The following is a 22,102-nucleotide window of genomic DNA, read 5'->3' as shown; positions in this document are numbered from 1 at the left end:
GTATCGCTCTGATGCTTGGAAGATATAAACCACCAACATGAACTCTATCTCGATGATTTTTTGTGGAAATGAGTAATTTTGGAGAATTGTTTTTAAAAACGAAATTACTTGGCCATTTTTGGTTAACCCAATGGTTTTGGTGCTGATAGTGATTAAGCTCTTGTAATGAATGTGGAAATCTGCAATTGGGTTTTTTCTGATTGACCTTCGCAGTTCTAGAAATACTGAAACTTGTCGAGATGGGTCTGTATAAGTGGCATTTTAGCCATTTGGTTAACCCAATGGGTTTGGTGCTGATGGTGATTAAGCTCTTGTGATGAATGTGGAAATCTGCAATTGGGTTTTTTCTGATTGACCTTTGCAGTTCTAGAAATACTGAAACTTGTTTAGATGGGTCTGTATAATTGGCGTTTTAGTGCAAATTATTCAATTCATTGACTTTTAGATGAATATGTAGGCAGATCAAATAGTGGAAGCTATTGAAAGTACAAGTGGAAATCGTGCACTGTATGGACCTGCATTTTGAGTTTTATGCATTCATTCAGACGACTGAAAGTGAAAGTCCAACAGAAATCACTAATGCCACTGATGCATTTTCTTGTGCACTGAAAGTCCTGATTAAAGAGTTTTTTTTTTTTCTCTAGTAATTTGCCCATTCTTGAAGAGTGCTAGATTCCCCACTAAGTTTATACTCTCTAAAACCATACAGGGCTGATTTATTACGAATTCTGAATTCAATGCTCAATTGATGTCTTTTATGTAGCGTTTCAAAACTCGCCTGAGTCGACTTAGACTCAACTGAGCAACTGAGAAAGGTACCCAGTCGAGGATAATTTCTTATACAGTCTTGGGTTTCTTAAATTCACTTAAAAATAACAAATTTTGTTAACAAATCACTAATTAATGATTTAGATGACTTGTGAATTTTTCTTATTATACGCTCTAGTTGGGATAAGACTTTGATGATGATGATGATGATGACATGCTCTAATTTTCTATTTTTCCTTTTTTTGGATTTACTAAATTGTTTCAAGCTATAGATCAATTTTTCATTGATAATTCATCTTCTATATAATTCTTTTCATCTTTTATTAGACTTTTAATGATTGTTCTAAGAAGGGTGATGACCTTAAACCTTCCCTTAACCCATCTCATACCTTGGTAAAGGGGCTAGGTTGTGTTAGGCAGGTAGCCACTGTAAAACTTTGTCATAACTTATTATGAATCTTGAACTTATAGTATGTGCTTATGCTATGATAAAAAATTTGAGGCCTTATGGGCTCACTGAGAGTATGGCCCTTAATAGAGAAGAATGGCAGACCATGATTCATGTAGCCCTTCTCAATTAGTTGGAAAAAGGCTTAGACGGTGTGGTGGTGATTAGACTTTTAATGATGGTTATGACATATTTTTCTTTTTCACTATTTTAAATTATTTTAAGCAATTTTTTGGTACTCTTTTTTGTGATTGCTGAGCCTTTTTTGGGCTCGTGTAGGACTCGGGCAAGTGCATGATTCCACTCCGCTCTGAAGGGAGACTTGTCCCTAACCGAAGCCAAGTTTGTTAACATTGTTTTTATGATAAAGGACCTCAACTAGATCAAAACTAGACCACTTCACCTCCTAGGGTCGCTCTAGGACCTGGAGCCCCAATTTCAAACGCCCTCCTTCGGACTTTGAATCGCAGGAATTTTTAGAGCTCTCCTATCTCCTACACTCAACCTTCTTTCCTTCTTCTGGGGAACACATACTTATTTGGTGCCCAACCCCATCTGGGAGATTCTCAGTGTCTTCCTTCTACAGGAAGCTAATCGAACCCCCTACTTTCCTGCATGCTCCTGCTCCCATAGGTGATATGGTGTGGTACTCCTTCCTCCTCCCCCCCACACCCCGGCACCCCCAAGATAAAGGTATTTATGTGGATTGCTCTAGCCGAGAGAGTCCTCACGGTGGACCGATTGCAAAGGAGAGCCTTGGCCATACCAAACTGGTGTGTAATGATGTTTGGCTGACGAAGAAATGAACAGTCACGTCTTCCTTCACTGCCCTCTTGGGCAAGAACTGTGGAATGCACTGCTCCAACTCTTCAAATGACAGTGGGTCAGCCCTCATTCTGTCCCCCACCTCTTCTCCTCACTCCACCCCTACCCCTGGGCCAATTCAGGAACTTTGTTGTGAAAGGCTGCTACGGCTGCCTTACTCTGGCTCCTTTGGATTAAGCGTAACTCTAGGATCTTCCGAGGTGAACATTCCCCCCCCCCCTCTTTGAAAAACTCGAAGTGAAGGTGATCTTTTGGGCCTCCAACCATCCCCTCTTTCAAGGCTTTCCCTCATCGGCTTTCCATCAAGATGGGCAAGCTTTTCTCCACCTCAACGAGCATCATATTTCTCGTGCCTCCCTTTCGATCCCTCTGAAGCCTGGCTTACTCAAACTTAACTTTGATGGTTGTTCACTCGACAACCCAAGGCCAGCCGGAATTGGATGCCTCTTCCTAAACCATGAAGGATCTATTCCGGTCACTTTTTCCAAGCATGTAGCCCACACTGACTCTCAAACAGCAGATGCTTTAGCTCTTTTAGAAGGCCACAAACTCTTCGATAACAACTGGAGCCATGGTTTAGTTGATGAAGGTCACTCATGCAGTGTTATATCCTGGGCATCAGGCTCCTTAGAATGCCCCTGGTACTTGTTACCAATTTTTGATGAAATTTCCAATATAACAAGGGACCTTAAACTCTTTTGGAATCATGTGTGGAGAGAGAGCAACTTTGATACTGACTCTCTAGCCAAAGAAGGGGCACTAAATGTCACAGTTTGAGTGTACTTTTTCTAGACTCAAACCAACAGTCCCTTCCCCCTTCCCCCTTCGCTTTCACTTCTTCTCTTCCCCTATCTTTTCTTGTTTTCTTCTACCCAAGGTGGTCTTCCATTCCTGGAAGCAACTTTTGTAATTTCACACATAGTAATACAATATAGTTAACCTTCTCAAAAAATAAAATGGCTTTGTTGATGTCTTGTAAAGATGCCTAATGGGGTATCTCAAAGTGTTGATTAGGCTCTGAATCTTGTCACATTTGTTTAGGAATGTTAGGCTGAAATTTTAGGGTGGCATATGAACTTAATCAGGGCTGCCTTTCCTCCTTATGGATCATTATCATTATCATCATTTTAGCCTTTTTCCAATTAATTGGGGTCGGCTACATGAATCCTGGTTCTCCATTTTGCTCTATTAAAGGACATATCCTTAGTGAGGCCATAAGTCCCCATATCTTTTTAGACTACTTCCAACCACATTCTTGTGGGCCTACCCTTGCCCTTTTTAGTTGTGCTTTTCCTCCTTATGGATACTCTATGCTAATACAGGTTTGCTTGCGATCCATGTGATCATTAAAGTTGAGTGACGTATGAGAAATGAAATTCATTGACTTAATTTTAAATCATCAAAAGGTTAGAATCTGTAAGATTGTTAATTGATGAAACAATCTTAATAATAGAGTAAAATAGCCCTTCTCCAAATTCACAAGAACTGATATAGGCCTCCACTTGAACTGATCATTGATACTTACAATTAATAGCTTTTTCCCTCTGAGTAATAGTGTTTGTCTTTCTTATTCAATGACTTATAAACAAATATGATCTAAACAGGTGGATGTGGAAGTATGTCATCTAAGTGATTTCTTATAGATATAACAAAAATCAATTTTGATATGTTTGCCTTATATTTAAATAGGATTAGAAGCAAATAGGACACACTTGTATTATCTTTATAAAGAGTGGGTAAAAATACTTCGAGTTCCAGGATTACTCATTGGAAGTGAAAAACATAGATCTATGTTTTGCATTTAGCTAAACATGGATGTACCATCTTTCCTCTTGTGCCAAGAAATGAAGGAGCATCCCTAAATATGCAGATGGCAAAAGTATACTTTCTATTGTCGTGATAACTTCATTGTGAATCCAGAATAAGTCAACATCAATCTATTTATTTGATGATTTGATAAATAGGTGTCATCTGTGTATTTATTAGAACCTGTATGGCATGGATTGACAACCTATATTTCATGATAACTGTCTAGCACCGTAATCGTAAAAGATATGAGAGTCGTCTGACCAATACAAATGTGAGTTTGGTTTAGTAAGAAAACTCACCATATGATGATCACTCGGGTTGAGCTGAAGAGGTGTACAAATTGCCATGTTATTGATGAGTTATGTGGAATTCTCTTATCATAATTAAAGTGATGTTCGAAAGTCTTATTAATCACAAATCTCAATACCTATAAAATATAAAAGATATTCCATGTCTTATGATACTGGTACTACACACTGTCCTTAAAATGCAATATAGTGGAGATGTCATTACGTCATCCACATAAACAAGAAGGTATCTTGGCTCCTATACTTTTTGTATTAGGACTACTTTTTCAGTTTAATTGCTCTCGTTACTATTGCTACTAATGTGGTTTCTCACATGCCCCAAAATGTTAATATAACATATGATTTCATTGTGAAACTACTTTCTATTTGCTCAATCTATGACTTCGTCTGTAGATCTTGATCTTTCTTTTAGGATGAGTTTTGTTCGAAGCTTGAACATGTACATTTTGAAGAATTGTGAACACATTCCCCCAACTTATGGTTTCTATTATAGTTTTGGATTTTCCAGGTTTATCTCAATGGATCAAAATTATACTATGATTTTCCAGTTAGCAACCCTGGGAAATTAGATGATCTTTGTGGTCACATGTATGAGATATTCATCCAGTACATTTCATTGACTCGTTGTTTGACTCCCACAGTCTGTTTTTTCTGCTTATACTTTTTCTTTAACTTTGCATATAGTATTCTTTGCATGTTGATTGTTAAAGGTCTTCTGTAATATGTTAAATCTGACAGCTTCTTGCATATTTTTTGAGTATTTGTGTTGTAATGTTGTTCACTATTTTGACATTGAGAAAAAAAATGTTTTGACAAACCTTGAGAATAGGAATGGAGCCTCCATATGTCGTTTTTATCTTCTTGTCCTTTTGGTTTGTAAAAAAGATAATATGTCAAAACAAATCAATTGATAATTGTTTTTATGGAACTCTTCTAATTTCTATACTATCAGAGTGAATATTTTGCTGTGATATCTTTTACCATTCTCAGTATAGTGATTTGTGTCTGACCTTTCCCTTTGAAACCTCGTATCCCTGCATGCTGATTAGAGGACCTTAAATTTCTGCATAAATTTCTTGTCTCCTTTTCTGGAAAATCCTCAATAACCAGTCTATAGAACTTCTTAGTTTATATTTTAGTCCTGAAGTAATATGTAAATGTGCACTTCCTAACTGTTGCTAACTTCTTCTGTTAAGTATAATTTCAGATACTGCCGTTTATAATTCAAATTCCCTTGATAAAGGGAACTCAATTGCACACAAACGACATGGCGGTTTGGAAGCTTTTTCGTCACCGACTGTAGAAAATGTGGCCATTGATGTCAATCCACCACGGGGGACCCGAGATTTCCCTCCAGAGGAGATGCGTCTCCGAAGTTGGCTCTTCCAAAACTTTAGAGAGGTATTTATTTTCTCTGTTGAAGATTGTGCTGTTCATGTTTTCTTACTGCCTAACTTCTTATGATCCTCTTTTTTGAAGGTATCTGCTTTGTTTGCATTTGAAGAGGTTGATTTCCCAGTCCTTGAGTCTGAAGCGCTGTTTATCAGAAAAGCAGGGGAGGAAATTTCAGAGCAGGTATGCATATGGCTAATTTCTATAGTTTGTGCTATACCTGTGGGTTTCTTGTCCATTTTCTTTGTGCTAACTCCTTTTCATTGTGTCATTGCTTTGTGTAGCTTGTTTGTGCATTGCCAATATTTACATGCAATTAGAATCTTATGAAACTAATGTGATTATTTAAATATTTCTCTTTCTATTGATGTTCCTTTGGAGCTTACTCTTGATTTTAAATTCAAGATTTTCTTACTGTTTTGTACCTAGGTTTATTGATCGAAGTAGTTGTATTAGCTTTTACAGTTCGAAATCTTTTTAATTTTTTATGACCTTCCATGATCAAATTCACAGTGATGTGCATTTAAAACATCTGGATTTATTTCTGATTACATTCATAGGTGATTGTTGTATTGGATCGCCTAACCATTACATCTTATTAAATGTAAGAGCTTTAGAAAGGAGTAAGAGGATTTCACTTGCTTATTGTTCCCAGTGAATCTCATTTCTGATCTGTTCAAGGGAGCTAGAGGATTTCCAATCAGTAGTTTCGTAGTTTTAAATCTTCCCAAGGCCAGAATCAAAGTTTTTGCTTTCCATTGAGCTACTATTGGATTCAAAGTAATCACTGAAGGTGCCTATTTTAACTTACCTAATCACAGAGATTTGAACCTTTTAAGAAATAAATATTGATACTTGAAAAACCTTTCAGAAATAAATCCTGTATATGTTCTCGTTGAGATTGAATTTCAAAATAAAATAGAATGAAAAATGTATAGAGTCTAAATTAATTATGATAAATCATTGCATGCCACATGCACCATTCTAATTATGTGAGAGTTCTGCATATCATGAAGGGTGTATATGCAGATTGGGCAGGCCTTGGTGGACGTGTATGGGATGGAATTCTTAAGGCTTTAACACGAGTATCAGCACGGCAGCACAATGCTTGAAATTTCAGCAAATTTCAGCTATTTTTCAAATTTATTTGGGGTTCATATGGAGAATCCTGTGTGTCATGGAGCTCTGTTTTAGTTCTTGGGTGGTTGTAAGGGTATGGAGCTCTGTTTTAGTTCCTAGGTGGTTGTAAGGGTCACTGGAACTGTAACCTATATTTTCTTGATTACCAATTGGGATAGGGATGGTTTTTGTTCTGACAATGCCACTCCTCAATCAAGATACTATGTACTACCAAATATGAGGTTGTAAGGGTCACTGGAACTGTAACCTATATTTTCTTGATTACCAATTGGGATAGGGATGGTTTTTGTTCTGACAATGCCACTCCTCAATCAAGATACTATGTACTACCAAATATGAGAATTGTTATTCATTATCATTAGGGCCTTTTCTGAACATGTGTGGTTGGCTACATGAATCATGGTCTGTAATTCTGTCCTATCAAAGTCCACACCTTTAGTGAAGCCATAAGTCCCCATATCTTTTCTCATTACTTCCAGCCATGTCTTTTTGGGCCTTCCTCTTGCCCTTTTTGAGCATTCTTTAGGATTCATAGAAAGTTTTGGCAAAGTGTCACGTTGGCTGCCTACCTAACACAACCCACCTCCTTTGCTCAGGCTTGGGAGAGGTAAAGTTTGAGGTCCTCACCCTTCTTAGACCATAAATAGAAAATTATTATTATTATTATTATTATTATTTTTATGTATGAAAGGATTTTGAAGCGAGATTCACAAATGCATCCAATTTTGAGGCAATGTAAGCTATTGATCCCAGTGTTTTAAAATGCGGGATGCGGCCAAAAGTGGTGGGGGGGACCGATGCGGTTTGGATGGGGGTGCATCGCGACGATGAGGTCATTAAATATAAAAAAATTCGAAATCTAAAAAAATAGGTTAATACATAGAAAAATACATGGATGTGATATATGTGATATTAGGTATTTTAGTTTAATAATTAACTCCAAAAATATTAGTTGTCGGATATTCTGTATCCATTATCTCTTGATAGAAACTAGAAACTAGCTTCATAAAACATTCAAACAATCAACAACCATAAGCACAAATTTGCAACCACAAACTTTAAAGTTACAAAATAGTGATACTACAAACAAAAAGTCCATGTCTCCATGAAGATTAAAGAATAAAGAGTTTTGAAGTCATGCTCAAGAAGAGTTAATAATTAATACAATCATCCATTCATCATAGAAGTTATCTTGAGAGACAATTTTGAAGTCAATTTTTCAAATATTAATCAGAGAAGTTATCTTGAGAGTTGTCATGTGCATCATCAATATCATCCTCGGCGGCCTCCACGTATTCTTCTTCCTCGGTCTCCTCTGAGTCAACCTCCTCCTCCTCGACCTCTGGAGCTTATGTGCGAGTACGACTAGACCCGCTCTTCTACTCCTTTGTACTCTAGTGTTAGGTTGATCTTCTTCATTAGCCCCTGTTGCTAGCTCGACATCGAGCCATGTAAGATCCTCACCATCAAACACACACTCTAGTCTTTGATCCATGGTCCACTCACTTGTGGAATCACCATCAACTTCATACAATTGAATAGGGTTGAGCTTCATGCGATTTTCATACCTCTCCCTGAGTCGCTCGTTATACTGCACATAAACCAAATCATTCAACTTTTTCTGCTCCAACCTATTTCCTTTTGTTGTATGGAGTTGTGGTAGAAAATTGAAATTAGATAAATTAGATTTTATATTAGAAAATTGAAATTTGAAATTGAAATTTGAAATTGAAATTCAAGAAATAAGGATTAAGGAATAAGGAGTTAAGGACTTACATGTTCAAATGCACTTCAATTGCGTTCACAACTAGATAAGCTACTTGTGAGATTCAACATTCGAATAGCGAGATGTTGTAAATTTGGTGTCTCGCTTCCATATAATGCTCATCATGTAGCTGTATAATATTTTATAATTTAGATTATAATATAGATAAAAATTAAGGGTAAACAAATAAGCAATGGAACTATGCATAAAGTCATAAACAGGTAAGGGTACTTTTGGCCTTTACCTGGATCTGTAGTGTCCCTATTTCGAGTAGAAATATCTCTCTCAAAGTTTCCCAAGGCTAATTTGAACTTAATCAATTCATGGCTCTGGATCTCATCCTTGATATCTTTGTCAGGCACCATCCTCTCAAGCACATTTAAGACCCACCATTTATTACACGATCTTACTCAATGAATGGGTGCTTGTAGTGAAGCGATGGGTTTAGAAAGTAATCGGCTGAATGGAGGTGCCTGTGAAGCTGGGCATCCCATCTCTTATCAATAATTTCAAGTGTAGCCTTGCACATATTTTCATCATCCTTTAAAACATTTTTTATCTCTGCTCTTGCCCTAGTTATTGTCTCATGTATGTAGCCCATGGCGGGCTTCACATCACCATCAACCAATCAAAGTACTCTCACTAAAGGGCGAGCCACCTCCAATGCAAGAATTATTTGACTCCAAAAAGATGTATTCAAAATAATTTTTTCAACCTTTCTCCCATCCTTATGCTTTGACCATTTACTTTGACTTCATTGCTCTGAAGCAAACATGGTCCTCAAGGCACTTTTTTGCTTGGTTAGGCTTCGAAGAGTGAGAAATGACGTGGCAATCTAGTGATACCCGGTCTCACTAATTCTCTCTTAAAAAATCTCATCATGCTCAGTAATACGGTGTGATTGTAAATGAATCCAACAACAAACATAGCTCTTGAAATCATCACACTAAATAAAGATGTTGTACCCATTTCCTTAAGCATAAGATTAACATAATGAGCTGCGCAAGGAGTCCAAAACTAGCTGCAACATAATTGACACTATTGTCAGTGACAATTTGTACCACATTTTTCTCTCCAACAAACTCTACAATCTCATCCATCAAGCCACATAAGTATGTAACATCATGTGACTTGTCTGAGGCATCAACAGACTTAACAAAAAAAGTACCTATTGGACAGTTAACGAAAAAATTAATGAATGCCCTTGACTGCCCATCGGACCAACCATCACACATAATAGTGGCCCCATATTTCTCCCACCCTTTTCTTTGAGAAATCTATTCATGTATTCTCTAATCTCCTTTTTTATTTCATCGGTAGCTTGTGGGCATGCTCTTATATTCCTAGAAATTCCGGTTAAGTATTCTTTTTGTCGAAAAATACCACCCATATAAGTATTTCCACAGAGCATGCAAAGAACACAATTTCTATCTTTCGGATTTTTTAGTTTGGTATATTTCCAAGCCGGATCCTTATTACTAGAAGATTGAGAAGAATACATTGCCCCAAAAATAAATATTACTGGTTTTTGAAGCAGTGCTCGATTTCTTCACGGCCTTTGAAACCCTCGATTTCTTGTCACAAATTCATCTAAACTTTCCCAAATCAACAACCAAAAGGTTCAAATCAAGATCCAAGTATCAAACAATCCCCAAATCCAAGATCTCAATGAAAAACAATTTCGCCTATTTTTTTTTTTTTGCTTGATTTGATCCCAAAAAAGCCACGAAAGTGGCTGTAAATGCTCGTTTAGGGGGTTTAATACCCCCAAACTATTTTTTCCAATTTTTGATGGTCAAAAAGACCATTTTGCCCATCCCCGAGGGGCACAATCGAAAATAACATTGTGGAACAGTTTGCGGCCAGATACGCTATGTGGCTCTGATGAGCTCTGTTGTGGCGCATATGCGCCTGCATACCTCCAAACCGCATATGCGGTCTTTTTCGATACGGTGTCCACCGTATACCGCCTGATGCGGTCGCATATGCTGCGATGCGGCCCCATCTTAAAGCACTATTTGAACGACCTCAAAAAGGCAGTTGCATGGAGAGAGAACAAAAGATCTGTGGAGGAGGATATTAAATAAATTGAGGATAATGTCAAGATTAATTAAGGACATTTTTGATTTCTTAGTTTTGCTCTAGAATGCATCAAACAAGCAGAGAATCAAGATTCCTAGGAGGTTACAAGAAAAGGTGCAGTACAGACAAGGAGAGACTTGGAAAAGTTGTGTGTCCCTCTTGGTCATGCGAATTCTCATACTAATATATAACAGTCTAAAAGTACAATATATACCTAATAAACTAAAATATTACATAAATATCCCTTGGCCATATTCATGTTTACTAAATGTCCGTGAGAAGAATAAAAATAATACCTTTTCACTTCCCAAGCTAGCACTCTCTTTACATTTCCCTTCAAACTGATGCAAGTATCAACATTCATCATTTTCTGCAGAAGGAGATCATAAGGCTTGCTAGGCATCGCTTTGGTGAAGATATCTACCACTTCCTGGTTGGCTGAAGGAATATATGGAAGAATGAATTAGTTCACCCTTTTGAAAGTGTTCACTAACAAAGTGACAATCAACTTCAATCTATTTGGTCCTTCCATGAAAGTCTAGATTATTAACAATGTTGATGACATTGATATTATTAACATAAAGATGCAGTTGGAGCAGTAAGCCGCATGTCAAGGTCACTAAGAATCCGTCTAAGCCAAACGATCTCACTACTTGCAGAAAACAATAGCTCTATACTCTGATTTGGATGTGGACTTGGAAACATGTTGTTTCTTGGATTTCCATCTGATAAGTGATAAACCAAGGAACAAATAGTATCTTCTAGTGGAGTGATGCGTGTCAGAACATTCAACCTAGATAGCCTTAGTGAGGGTCACTAGCTCAGTGGGATCTTGGCATAACAGAAAAGATATCTGTCATGAGTCTCATGTACATAAGGAATGACCTAATACACATCAGAAATGATGGAGATCTGAAAGAAATTGACAAATGACATGGACAACATGGTAAATACCTGGACGGATTATCATGAATCATGCAAGATGCCCAACAAGGCATCGAAAGGTGGAAGGCTTAGAGATTCTATCACCATCATTTTCAGAATACTCCACATGACGATCTAATGGAGTGTCTACAGCCTTTGAATCTGTGAGCTGGGTAAACTGTGCAAAATCTTATGTATATTTCTGCTGTCGATCCAATTTCCTTGTGGACTACGGTGAAATTTCTGGCCCCTGAAAATATTGAAGATGTCCCATATCCTTCATTTTAAAGGTAAATAGGTTGAATCATTTGTAATTATGAGGAGATCATCAACATAACACAAGAACTGTGCCAATACACATATGACGAGTAAGCAAGGATTGGTCTTTTGGGTTTTGAGTATAGGCTTCATGAATAACGCTTTAAACCAATGATTTAAAATCGGCGAGTCGAACCGGACTCGCCCGGTTCGACTCGGGAATCGGCACAGCCCGTGCCGGTTCCAGCACAAAACCAGGAACCGCCCGATTCTAGAGCAGAACAGTTGGTTCCCACCCGGTTCTGTCCGGTTCCCTCCCGGTTCTAGCCTCAAAAGCACCTTCACACGTGTGTACCCGTTACGTGTGCGACACGCACCACCCTCACACGTGTGTATGTGTGACACGAGCGGTACACACTCCCACACGTGCCACACTCACTCCCACACGTGCCAAACGTGCGACACGCATATGAACGCATGCACGTGTGCACCGGTTCAGGCCTCAAAAACACCTTCACATGTGTGTACGCGTCACACGTGTGATACACACCACTCCCACATGTGCCACACGTGCGACACGCACATGCACGCGTGCATGTGCACGGATGCCCTAGTGTTTTCACACTTGTGTTTATCTTCCAATTACATAGTTATTTATATAGCATATTTGAATACTCATCCTTCGATGTGGGATAATTCCCAAGCATCATTAAATGAAAACAGAATGTAAATATATGCTATTAATAGGCAATTTTAAACACATATGCTAAGGAGGCATGATGGTTATCACTAATGTTATTTGCTTTGACTTCTCAAGTTCGAATCTCCCCTTGGGCCATATAATAGTTTATCCCTTCTTGAGCTAATTTTTGTTCCCCCCTGGGCATATAATAAATTAAAGTGTTATTTCCAAAATTTGTACGAATTTTATTAATTTTTATATTTATAACCAAATATTGTATTTTATTTATTAATTTTTACATTATAAATCATGTAATGTACTATTTGTCTTACAGTTGTCAATAATACATTTTAAATTAGATAATATTATAAAATATTTTTAATTTGTTATTATTTATCTAATAAAATAATTATAAAATGTAAACTAATAATTATAATTTGAGTATATAATAATATAATTTGTTAGGTTGTAATAATTTTGGATTATTGTTAGTTAGGCTGTAATAATTTGGGTTTTTTAGTGGATTAGGGTTTTTCGCCAAAACAAGATTTTAATGGCCATTCTTTCATTGATTTAGTCTACTCTTTATTATAGTCCATGTATAATTATATATTTTATCCATGATAATTCTATGATTTTTCTTTTATGTGATGCAAATTTAATACTTGAGTTTATACAGGGAAAGAGCATCTCAATATTAAAAAATTGATGAAAAAAATGAAAGTTAATAATGTAGTACCCTCATTTCTTATTGGATTCCTAAAAAACAACATTTATAATGAATTTTAATAATTTTTTCGGATTTTTTTGAAGCTTTAATCCGACCGATTCAGCCTTCCTGATCCGGATCGCCGATTCGCCGATTCGGATCGGTTTTTGAGGTGCCCGATCCGGGTCACCGATCCGCTTTTTAAACCATTGATTTAAACGTTTAGAAGAAGCCCTAGGAGCTTGTTTCAGCCCATATAAAGCTTCCCTCAATGGACATACATACTGTGAATTGGTAAAGTTATACCCTCGTGGTGGTTGTGTCATCTATATAGTCCTCTTACGAATACCACTGAGAAAGGCATTCTTGATGTCCATCGGGAATATAACCAAATTCTTTATGAAGCAAACCACAACTGAGATTCTAGTAGCAGCTATTTTGGCTATTGCTGCAAAGGTCTCTTCATACTCCAACGAATATGCTTGTTGTAACCTTTTGTACCTAGTCCCGCCTTGTAATGATGAAAAGTGCCATCAGGTTTGAGTTTTCTGTAATAAACCCATTTGCTCCTCCAGATGATTCCTTTGGTAGTGGTACCAAATTCTAAGTATGAATTATGCCAAAGCTTCAATTTCATTCTGCATAACCTGCCTCAAGCATAAGTGCTTGACTGCCGGTTTATTAAGGGGTAGGAATGGAGGCAATATCCAGGGAAGCTACATATGAATGATGTGAGTAAATAAGGCCATCTGGAAGATGAAAGATAAGAGATCATCATCGTCAGCCTTACCCCAACTACTTGGGGTCAGCTATGAAAGATAAGAGATGAATGGTGTATTGCTATTTCAGAAAATGTGGCCCAAGTTGATACCTGGGTTGGTTCTGTGAAGGGTCAGAGGATACCACAGATGGGACAATACTAGGATCTTGATGCAGCAAAAATCTCCCAAAGAGAAAATTAAGAGAAAACACACACACTCTCTGCAATAAATTTTCTGTTTCATTCAAAATAAAACCTATGCTTGTTACAATCAGATGTCGCATCTCTTTTTAAAAGAATTTCCTTTCTAAAACCTTGAAGATAACTGCCTAAGATAACTTCCATGTCTTACATAAAAAGTAACCTTCCTAAATTATATAAAACAAAACCTTCTTCCTAATAGATAACTTGCTATCCACATTCTTATCTTTTGGATAAGGTTTCTTACAATTAGGCAACTAGAGCGTGAGAGTCGAAGAATGGGATGCAAAGGTTACTAAGATGGACTTATCCTTCTGCTTCCCACTTCGTTGAATTCTCTTATCAAAATCCTAAACTCTAGGCTTCACGTGATGGCCTACTCTATCCTCTTTCCCTTTTCCCCATATCTTGTTTCAAACAAACAAATTAGGATTTCCTCCCATCAAAATATGACTATGAGATCATATAATCCAGCAAAGCCAATCACTCCAATCCTCAAGAACTACAACTGTTAAGCATGCCCAAGATCCCCCACAAAATGTAACCCTAATAAATAAAATTCTTAGAAATTAACTAAAAAATCTACCCATATCTCTGAAAATAACAATAATAGAAATGAAATTAAGTTTTTGGATCAACCCATTCTTGATCTGCATCAGATCTGACATTGGAATGATCAGAGGGTACCACAAATGGGATAGCTTTTTCCTTTCTTGAATAGGGTAGAGAGACTGCATATTATTAGGATCATATAATGTAGACAAAGAATAGGAAAAGTCAGACAAAATAGGAGCAATAACTGAGGATGGAAAGATATGTGTAAATTGGCAATGATGCATATGTTCAAGAAAGATAACATTGCAAGAGATAGTAGTTTATTCTTCTTAAGGTCATAACATCTATACTTTGCTTGAGTATCACAATATCCCATAAATACATGATAGCCTTTGGTCCTGGCTTATCATGTTCATTATCAGGGAGAAGCGTATGGCAAAACAAAAGCCCTAAGGTAATCATATTCTGGATTCTCTTTAAACAAGCGCCCAAATGGAGTCATGCCTTATAAAATTTCAGTAGGCATTCTATTAATTAAATACTTATATGTCATGCTTTAGGCCGATATGCCTTAGGCACCTTAGAGTGATGCATTAGCGCTCTGCAAGTCTCTTTGATGCGATGGTTCTTTCACTCTGCAACACCATTTGTTCTGGGATATGCAGGCTTGACCTATGATGAATGATTCCACGATCCAAAAAGAACTCTTGAAACTCCCCTGATAGATATTCACTCCCGACTCTAATCTTCCATCTTGATATGGTTATGATATTGTGTTTCAATTATCACATGAAATTGTTTAACACAGAAAACTTCAGACTTTGATCTCAATATATAGACCCATGCATATCTTGTTCAATCGTAAAAAATAATGCGAAATACATTTTCCAGTCTTAGATGGAATTGATCTTGGTCCCTACTCATCCCTTTGGATGATACTGAAAGTTCAAAAAGTATGAGAATTACTAGAAAGAAAAGGCAACTTATGATATTTTGCAGTATAACAATTTGGACAAATAAAATTCAAATATGAGCTTTTTCCATCTAACTTATTTTCTAGAGTGGTAGAAGAAAATAAATTATCTAGTCTACAATTATGTGGATGACTTAAGCGACAATGTCATCGTTCTTAAGCTTTATTTGCACTCTTGATATCATTATATGTTGGGGCAAGTAAACAAGTGGAGTTGATTTAGCTGATGGTAAATCAAGGAGAAGGAGCTGCCATTGTCTACAACTTTGTCCAATACCTTCCGAGTTCGAATTTGTACCAAACAACCGGAGTGAAATAAAACAGTACTGTGATTATTAACAAGCTATGACACATATCAAATTCGCAACGATTTTAGAAACATGCAATGAATAAAAATTCACCTGCCTGGGTGCCTTGGCAGTCTAGGGGGCTTTCCAAACCAGATCGGGCTTAGTCTAGGCCTTATTCGGTTTGTTATTAGGGCGCTCGTGTAGCCGCTTTGGCTGCCTGATGGAGCTCCTTGCCAGATAAAGGCCCTCGGCCAAGGGCTCCAAGTTGTCGATGCAAGGCACCGCTCTTTCATATAGACACACATATCCATATCCTCTCCCTTTCTCTTCCCCTTCATAAAGAAAAAGAGGGCGATAACCTCCAAGTGTTCAATTTCAGGCTCTCTATCTTTAACATACACACATACCCATATGCTTTCTCTCTATATATAAGAAGAAAAAAAAGACGACCTCCAAGTGTTCGATGCGAGGCCCCCCTTTCATTCTAACAAAGTCATGTGCTCTCTCTCTCTGTCTCTCTCGATGCAAGGCCTATCTATCTCTCTCACATGCACATGGGCCCATATGCTTTCTTTCTCCCGTTTTTTTTTTTTTTTGAGGCAAGGTGATTAGAATTCTATTACTGGGTAATAAAATGTACACAAAATGGAACCCTCTTAGAGGGCACCCTATACATCCCCGAAGGGTTAAAAAGGGATACAAAAGCAAAATAATAAATCCAAGGAGAATAGAAGGATATCTACTAAGATCTACAGCCCCCTTGGGGAGTTAGAGTAACCTCCCTCTCTAGCAAGATGGTCAGCCTCGGAGTTTGGCTCTCCAAAAATATGGCACCAGGAGATTGAGATGCATCGTGACAAGTGGGATATCTCATCAATGATATCACCTAGACGCCATGGGCAAGGGGAGAGACTTGATACCCAGGCATGGACGTACTTGGAGTCCCTTTACACCACCAGGTTGTGATCCCAGGAGGTGAGAAAAGTGCAGAAACTTTCTAACAGGGCCCTGGCCTTGGCTAGAGTTGAGTCTGCATGGTCAATGGGTCGGGAAAAAGCTTGCAAAGCCTGTCCACCGGATGAACGAAAAAGCCCACATACTCTGGAGGGACTGGGGTTCCCAAGAGAGCATCCGTCAAAATTGAGTTTGATGTAGCCTAAATCGGGTGGCCGCCACTGAGCGGATCTTGAGATTGTTGGCTTTGCCCCAAGGATTAAAATGTGCCAATTCCTATAAAAATCAGAGAATGGGATGTCTTAGAACAAACTATGGTTGTCTTAGAACAAACTATGGTTCGTGGCCCAAAAGCCACTAAGTTCCTGACTTTGTCGGCCATTGCCCCAACTGAAGATCTCTCTCCTCTAAAATTCTGTGGTTCCTTTCTATCCATAGAACCCATAGAGTAGCTGAGACATTTGCTTTCCAAAGTTCTCTACCTGTCTTGGGCCAAGGAGTATGGGGGAAAGCTTGGTACAAATGTGGGATGGAGCTTTGAGTGACCGATGTCCACTGAAATAGACCCAACAGGTAAGACCATAAGTCTCTGCCTGATTTGCAATGGAGAAATTTTAACCTGAATCCTAGGGGGCAAAAACGAATTCAAGCTTTTGGTAGCCAAGATATCTTGGTTAGGCCCCTCTTTCTTTCTCTCATGGACCCATATGCTCTCTCTATCTAAATTTGTAAGAAGACGTCCTCCGAGTGTTTGACGCAAGACCTCTCTCTCTATCTCACACACGCTTGTGGATCCATATACTCCCTTTCCCTTTAAATATAAAGAAAGAGAAAAAGAAGAAGGCAACCTCCAAGTGCTTGATGTGAGCCCTCTCTCTCTATCTACATATAAGAAGAAAAAGAAGACAACGCTGTCCATGAGTTCGTTGCGAGATCACACTGACATGGACCCCTATGCTTTCAAACACCCCTCTAAAAAAAAAAAATAAAAAAATTAGGACCATGTAGTTATTTGGCCACCAGCCTAGTGATTAAAAAACGGCCCGCCTAGCGCCTAGGTAAGCCCCGGGGCCATCTATGCACTATGTCCTTAGGTGCCTACTAGGGCGGGCGCCAAGGGATATAAATGCCCCTATGGTAGGGTCATTTTTAGCTAGTTTTCCCAGAAATAAAGGGGGGCAAAGAAGCAGAAAGTGAATGGGTGGGGGGGATGGGGGGGGGGGGGGGGGGGGGGTGTTCTAAACACCTAAGTGCTTTGACTTTGTGCCTCTACTGACCCAAATAATCTTAAAAAAAAAAGAAATTAAAATTTGAATTTAATTTGATTGAGCTTTGAATTTAAAGTTTCTTAAAATTGATCTAAACATCATCTTTTTGCTTCTGATTCAATTTTATCCATTTTGGAAGCTTATTAGAGGGTTATTAGCGAGCTTTTGAGAATGACAACCATCTCGAACTTTGAAGAGTGAAGATCGAGCATAAAGGTTAGTCAAGAATCTTTGTATTTGAGATATTATTTGGTATTTCGATGTGCTTTCTTTGGTTTCTTCTTGAAGTGGAGATCCGGTTTGGATGTTTGGCTATAACCCACATCCAAAGGATAAATTGTATAATGTGAAATTATTGTAAGAAAAAGGATATTAATACATTGCTCAATCGCTGTATGTGACGACCATTCCTTTCAATGCTGTTTGCATAAGCGATTTCTACAACATGGTGGATGCAATTGGACAATTTGGGCATAGGATGAGGCCCCCAACCCCATATGAGCTTTCAGAGCCTCTTTTTAGAAAAGAACTAGAACTCACGAGGGAGTTCATTGTCACCGTGGGCTTATTATCGGTATCCATTATGATTGACTTTTGGAGTGATAGGAAGATGAGGAGATGGATGAACTTGTTGGTCCTTTAGGGACAATGTTTTTTAGTCTATTGATGCCTTTGATGATACCCATGGTGCTCATACATATATAAATTGATTAAGATGGGCATTAAGGAGGTTGGGGAGCAGCATGTTATTCTGGTAGTCATAGGCAATGCTGAACCTATTGTAGTTTTTTCTAATATGTTATGCCAGGACCACCCTTGTATCTTTTGGAGACCATGCGCATCACACTGCATAGACCTCATGCTTCAGGCTATTTGTGGTATGTCCAAGATTGAAGGCATAGTTGGTAAGGCTAGGTTAGTTACAACCTTCATCTATAGAGCCACCCTTACCGTTAGCATGACGCAAAGGTTCACAAAAAAGAGGGGGATAGTAAGGTTGGGAATCACAAGATTTGCTACCTCGTTCTTGTGTTTGCATGACATTTTGAGTAAAAACTAGTTGAAGCAAATGTTTACTTTTGAGGATTGGTCAGGATGCAAACGGGAATAAGGAACGAGATACCATCCTATTGAAGCATTTTTGACGTGGGCCAAGCACGCTCTTAAGGTATTTTTTTGTTAGTCAGTATCTTGCACATGGTTGACAAGACAAGCCTTCAATGGGCTACATATATGAGGCAATGGAAAGTTACAAGGGACAAATAAATGAGAATTTGGGCAATGATGAGAGCCTCTGTAATCCACTTTGGAAGAATATTGATAAGAAGTGGGGTAGGCAGCTACATCATCCATTGTATGTTATTAGTTGAATCTAGTTTTTTTTTTTTTATGCTGATGTGGACATTCAGACAAATGACACAATTATGAATGGATTTAATTATTGTCTTGAGAGGCTCATTCCTAATCAGGAGATCTAGGATCATATATGTTTTGAGGAAATAATCCTATACAAGTGTGCATTGAAGTCATTTGGGATTGCCATGGCAGTGAGATAGAGGACCAAAGTTGATCCAGGTAATGTATTTAAATTTGTATTTGCTTCAATTATTTACTTTCAAGCTTACAGTTTCAACTTTTTAACTTCAAGTTTCATGTTCGGTGTTTCATGTCGTAACTCATTAACTCATAATTCGTATATCGTAATTCATAATTAAGTGGTAATTAACCATACAAATCTTTGTGGAGCCAGCATGGGTGTAGTGCTCCAAACTTGTAAGAGATGGCCATTCGGATCTTGAGCCTAATCACTAGCTCATGTGGTTGTGAGCGGAACTGGAGCACTTTTGAAATAGTATGTTACTTTAGTTTAGTAAATATAACTTTGTTACTTTAAGTCTTTATTAATTTATTTACTTTACATATTTACTATTTAAATAAGTTTCTTTAAATCTTTATTAACTAATTTAAAATATTTACATTCTTCATCCACTGCAGCATCGCTAGTCGTTTATGGGACAACCTCATTTGCCTCTTTAATTGGACTTGGGTCACACCCAAGTTGGTGTGCGACCTTTTTCCAGCAATCTAAATTCCTCCCGTTGCCAAGTCAGGCACTTTGTTGTGGAAAGCCTTTGTAGCAGCCACTCTTTGGACCATCTGGAAAGAGCGCAATCGCAGGATCTTTCAGGGTACCTCTTCCCACCCTTAGGCCTTGTCCTAGGTTATATTTTGGGCAACTAACCACAATAGGATCAAGAGCTTCCAGACATAAATTTTCCTACTCAATTGGCAATCCATACTTCTCTTCAAGCCACAATGCACTCCCCATGCCTCCCTTTGGCGGCCCTCTGAACCCAGTCCAATCAAATTGAATTTTGATGGATGTTCCCTCGGCAACCCTGGTTTGTTGGGCATCGGGTGCATCTTAAGGGATCATAGAGGCACACTCCACTTCTCATTCATCACATCCATAGGTTGAGTTGATTCCACCTCGGCGGAAGCTCTAGCCCTCCTGGAAGCCCGTAAACACTTCAATCCCTCCTGGAACCCTTCCCTCGTGGTGGAGGGCGACTCCAACAATGTTATCTGTTGGGCTTCGGGAGAGGCCAACCCCCCTTAGCATCTTGCACCTATTTTTGACGAGGTTTTTGACCTTTGCAGCCCTATACAAATCTCTTTGGCACATACCTGGCCCTAGGCAAACCACACTACTGACACTCTCGCTAAAGAAGGTGCAGCTATGGCGGTCATTTAAAGAGCAGACTTGCGCCCCAAACCCTCCCGGTGCATTTTGACTTTGGTTTAGTTTGTTCGTAACATTTTTTGGACCCATCCACCTTCTAGGTGGGTTTTTGTATAGAGCTTCCAACATGTGAGTAGCCTATTTTTGTAACATGTAACATGCAAATATTCTCTATACTTATTACAAAGTCAACAGTTTCCAAAAAAAAGAAAAATTATTTGCTATTTAAAATTGGGTGTGGTTTGTATAGAGCTGCGGCTCTAAACAATCGAAGTAAATCACACCTTCAAATATGTCAAGAAATGTGGTTTCAGTACTGGAAATCTTTGTGATAGCCTTAAAAATATATTTTCATCTGTAATTATAAAATTTAAAGCTTTTAAAAATAGTGTAGATCGAGCAGATCTATGAAAACTCGAAAATACTGAAAATTGACGGTCCAAAAATGAGTTGCAAGATGCACTATTTTCAAAACTTGAAATCCGGTTTTTTTCTCATGTCCATGCATCTCGATGGCAAGAAGATCACCTTGAGGTTATTTGGGCATAACAACCTCTTCTAGTGAAATTTTTGAGGTGGGCTCTAATTTGATTGTTTAAATCCTCAGCTCTATATAAACTTTTTCTTTTAAAATTTAAATAATTAATTTACTAGTTAGGAATTATGTGTATGTGTTTCATATGTTAATACAAAGAAAAGAAACATGCTTGAATCAAAGAGGCTCAATGACTTACTTTATGTGGAGTTTAATCGAAGATTATGCAAAAGATTTGCAAAGCATGATAAAAAATATCGCCTTAAATCAAAGGACATGGAGAATGCTATGGAGTGCTTGGTTGATGAGGGCGATGAAGTCGAAGGGCAATGAGGGATTGGCGGGGGATATGGTTTTAGAAGTATCAGCTAGAGTAGTTGACCTTCCTAGGGCAACTAGATCATCTATATAGAGGAGGTCAAAAATGGAGGAAGATTCAGAAAAAGTGGAAGGTGAATGTCATATTGAAGGGGGAGATGATTCTGATGACGATGGACTCGATTCCTATGCAACTTTTTCTGATAATGATTAAAGACTCTTGAGTCTTCCACGCTATATTTCTCTCTCTTATTTTCTCCTCTTGTTTGTATGGATATGGATTATGGTCTATGGGCTGTGGATTATGTTATTATGTATTATGAGTTTGTGAACTATAATATATTTTTGGTTGTGCTAGTATTAGCAATTGAGTACTTTGGATTTTGGATAATGGG

General features: G+C 38.1%; 1 protein-coding gene across 5 annotated transcripts in view; it reads left to right on the top strand.

The window, feature by feature from the left end:
- LOC18426518 (histidine--tRNA ligase, chloroplastic/mitochondrial) overlaps positions 1-22,102 on the top strand; it is a 59,078-nt gene that overhangs the window by 313 nt on the left and 36,663 nt on the right. For all 5 annotated transcript variants that reach the window (XM_088872548.1, XM_088872547.1, XM_020662534.2 and 2 more), the window contains exons 2-3: positions 5,366-5,559; positions 5,638-5,733. In XM_088872548.1, the coding sequence (XP_088728674.1) occupies positions 5,366-5,559; positions 5,638-5,733 (290 nt within the window). The remainder of the gene's footprint in view (positions 1-5,365; positions 5,560-5,637; positions 5,734-22,102) is intronic.

Source organism: Amborella trichopoda, chromosome 7 (assembly GCF_054954075.1).
Source record: "Amborella trichopoda isolate Santa Cruz 75 chromosome 7, AtrichopodaSantaCruz75HAP2 v2.0, whole genome shotgun sequence".
Classification (NCBI taxonomy): domain Eukaryota; kingdom Viridiplantae; phylum Streptophyta; class Magnoliopsida; order Amborellales; family Amborellaceae; genus Amborella; species Amborella trichopoda.
The sequence above is the reverse complement of the archived record's forward strand: the minus strand, read 5'-3'. Positions and strand labels throughout refer to the sequence as shown.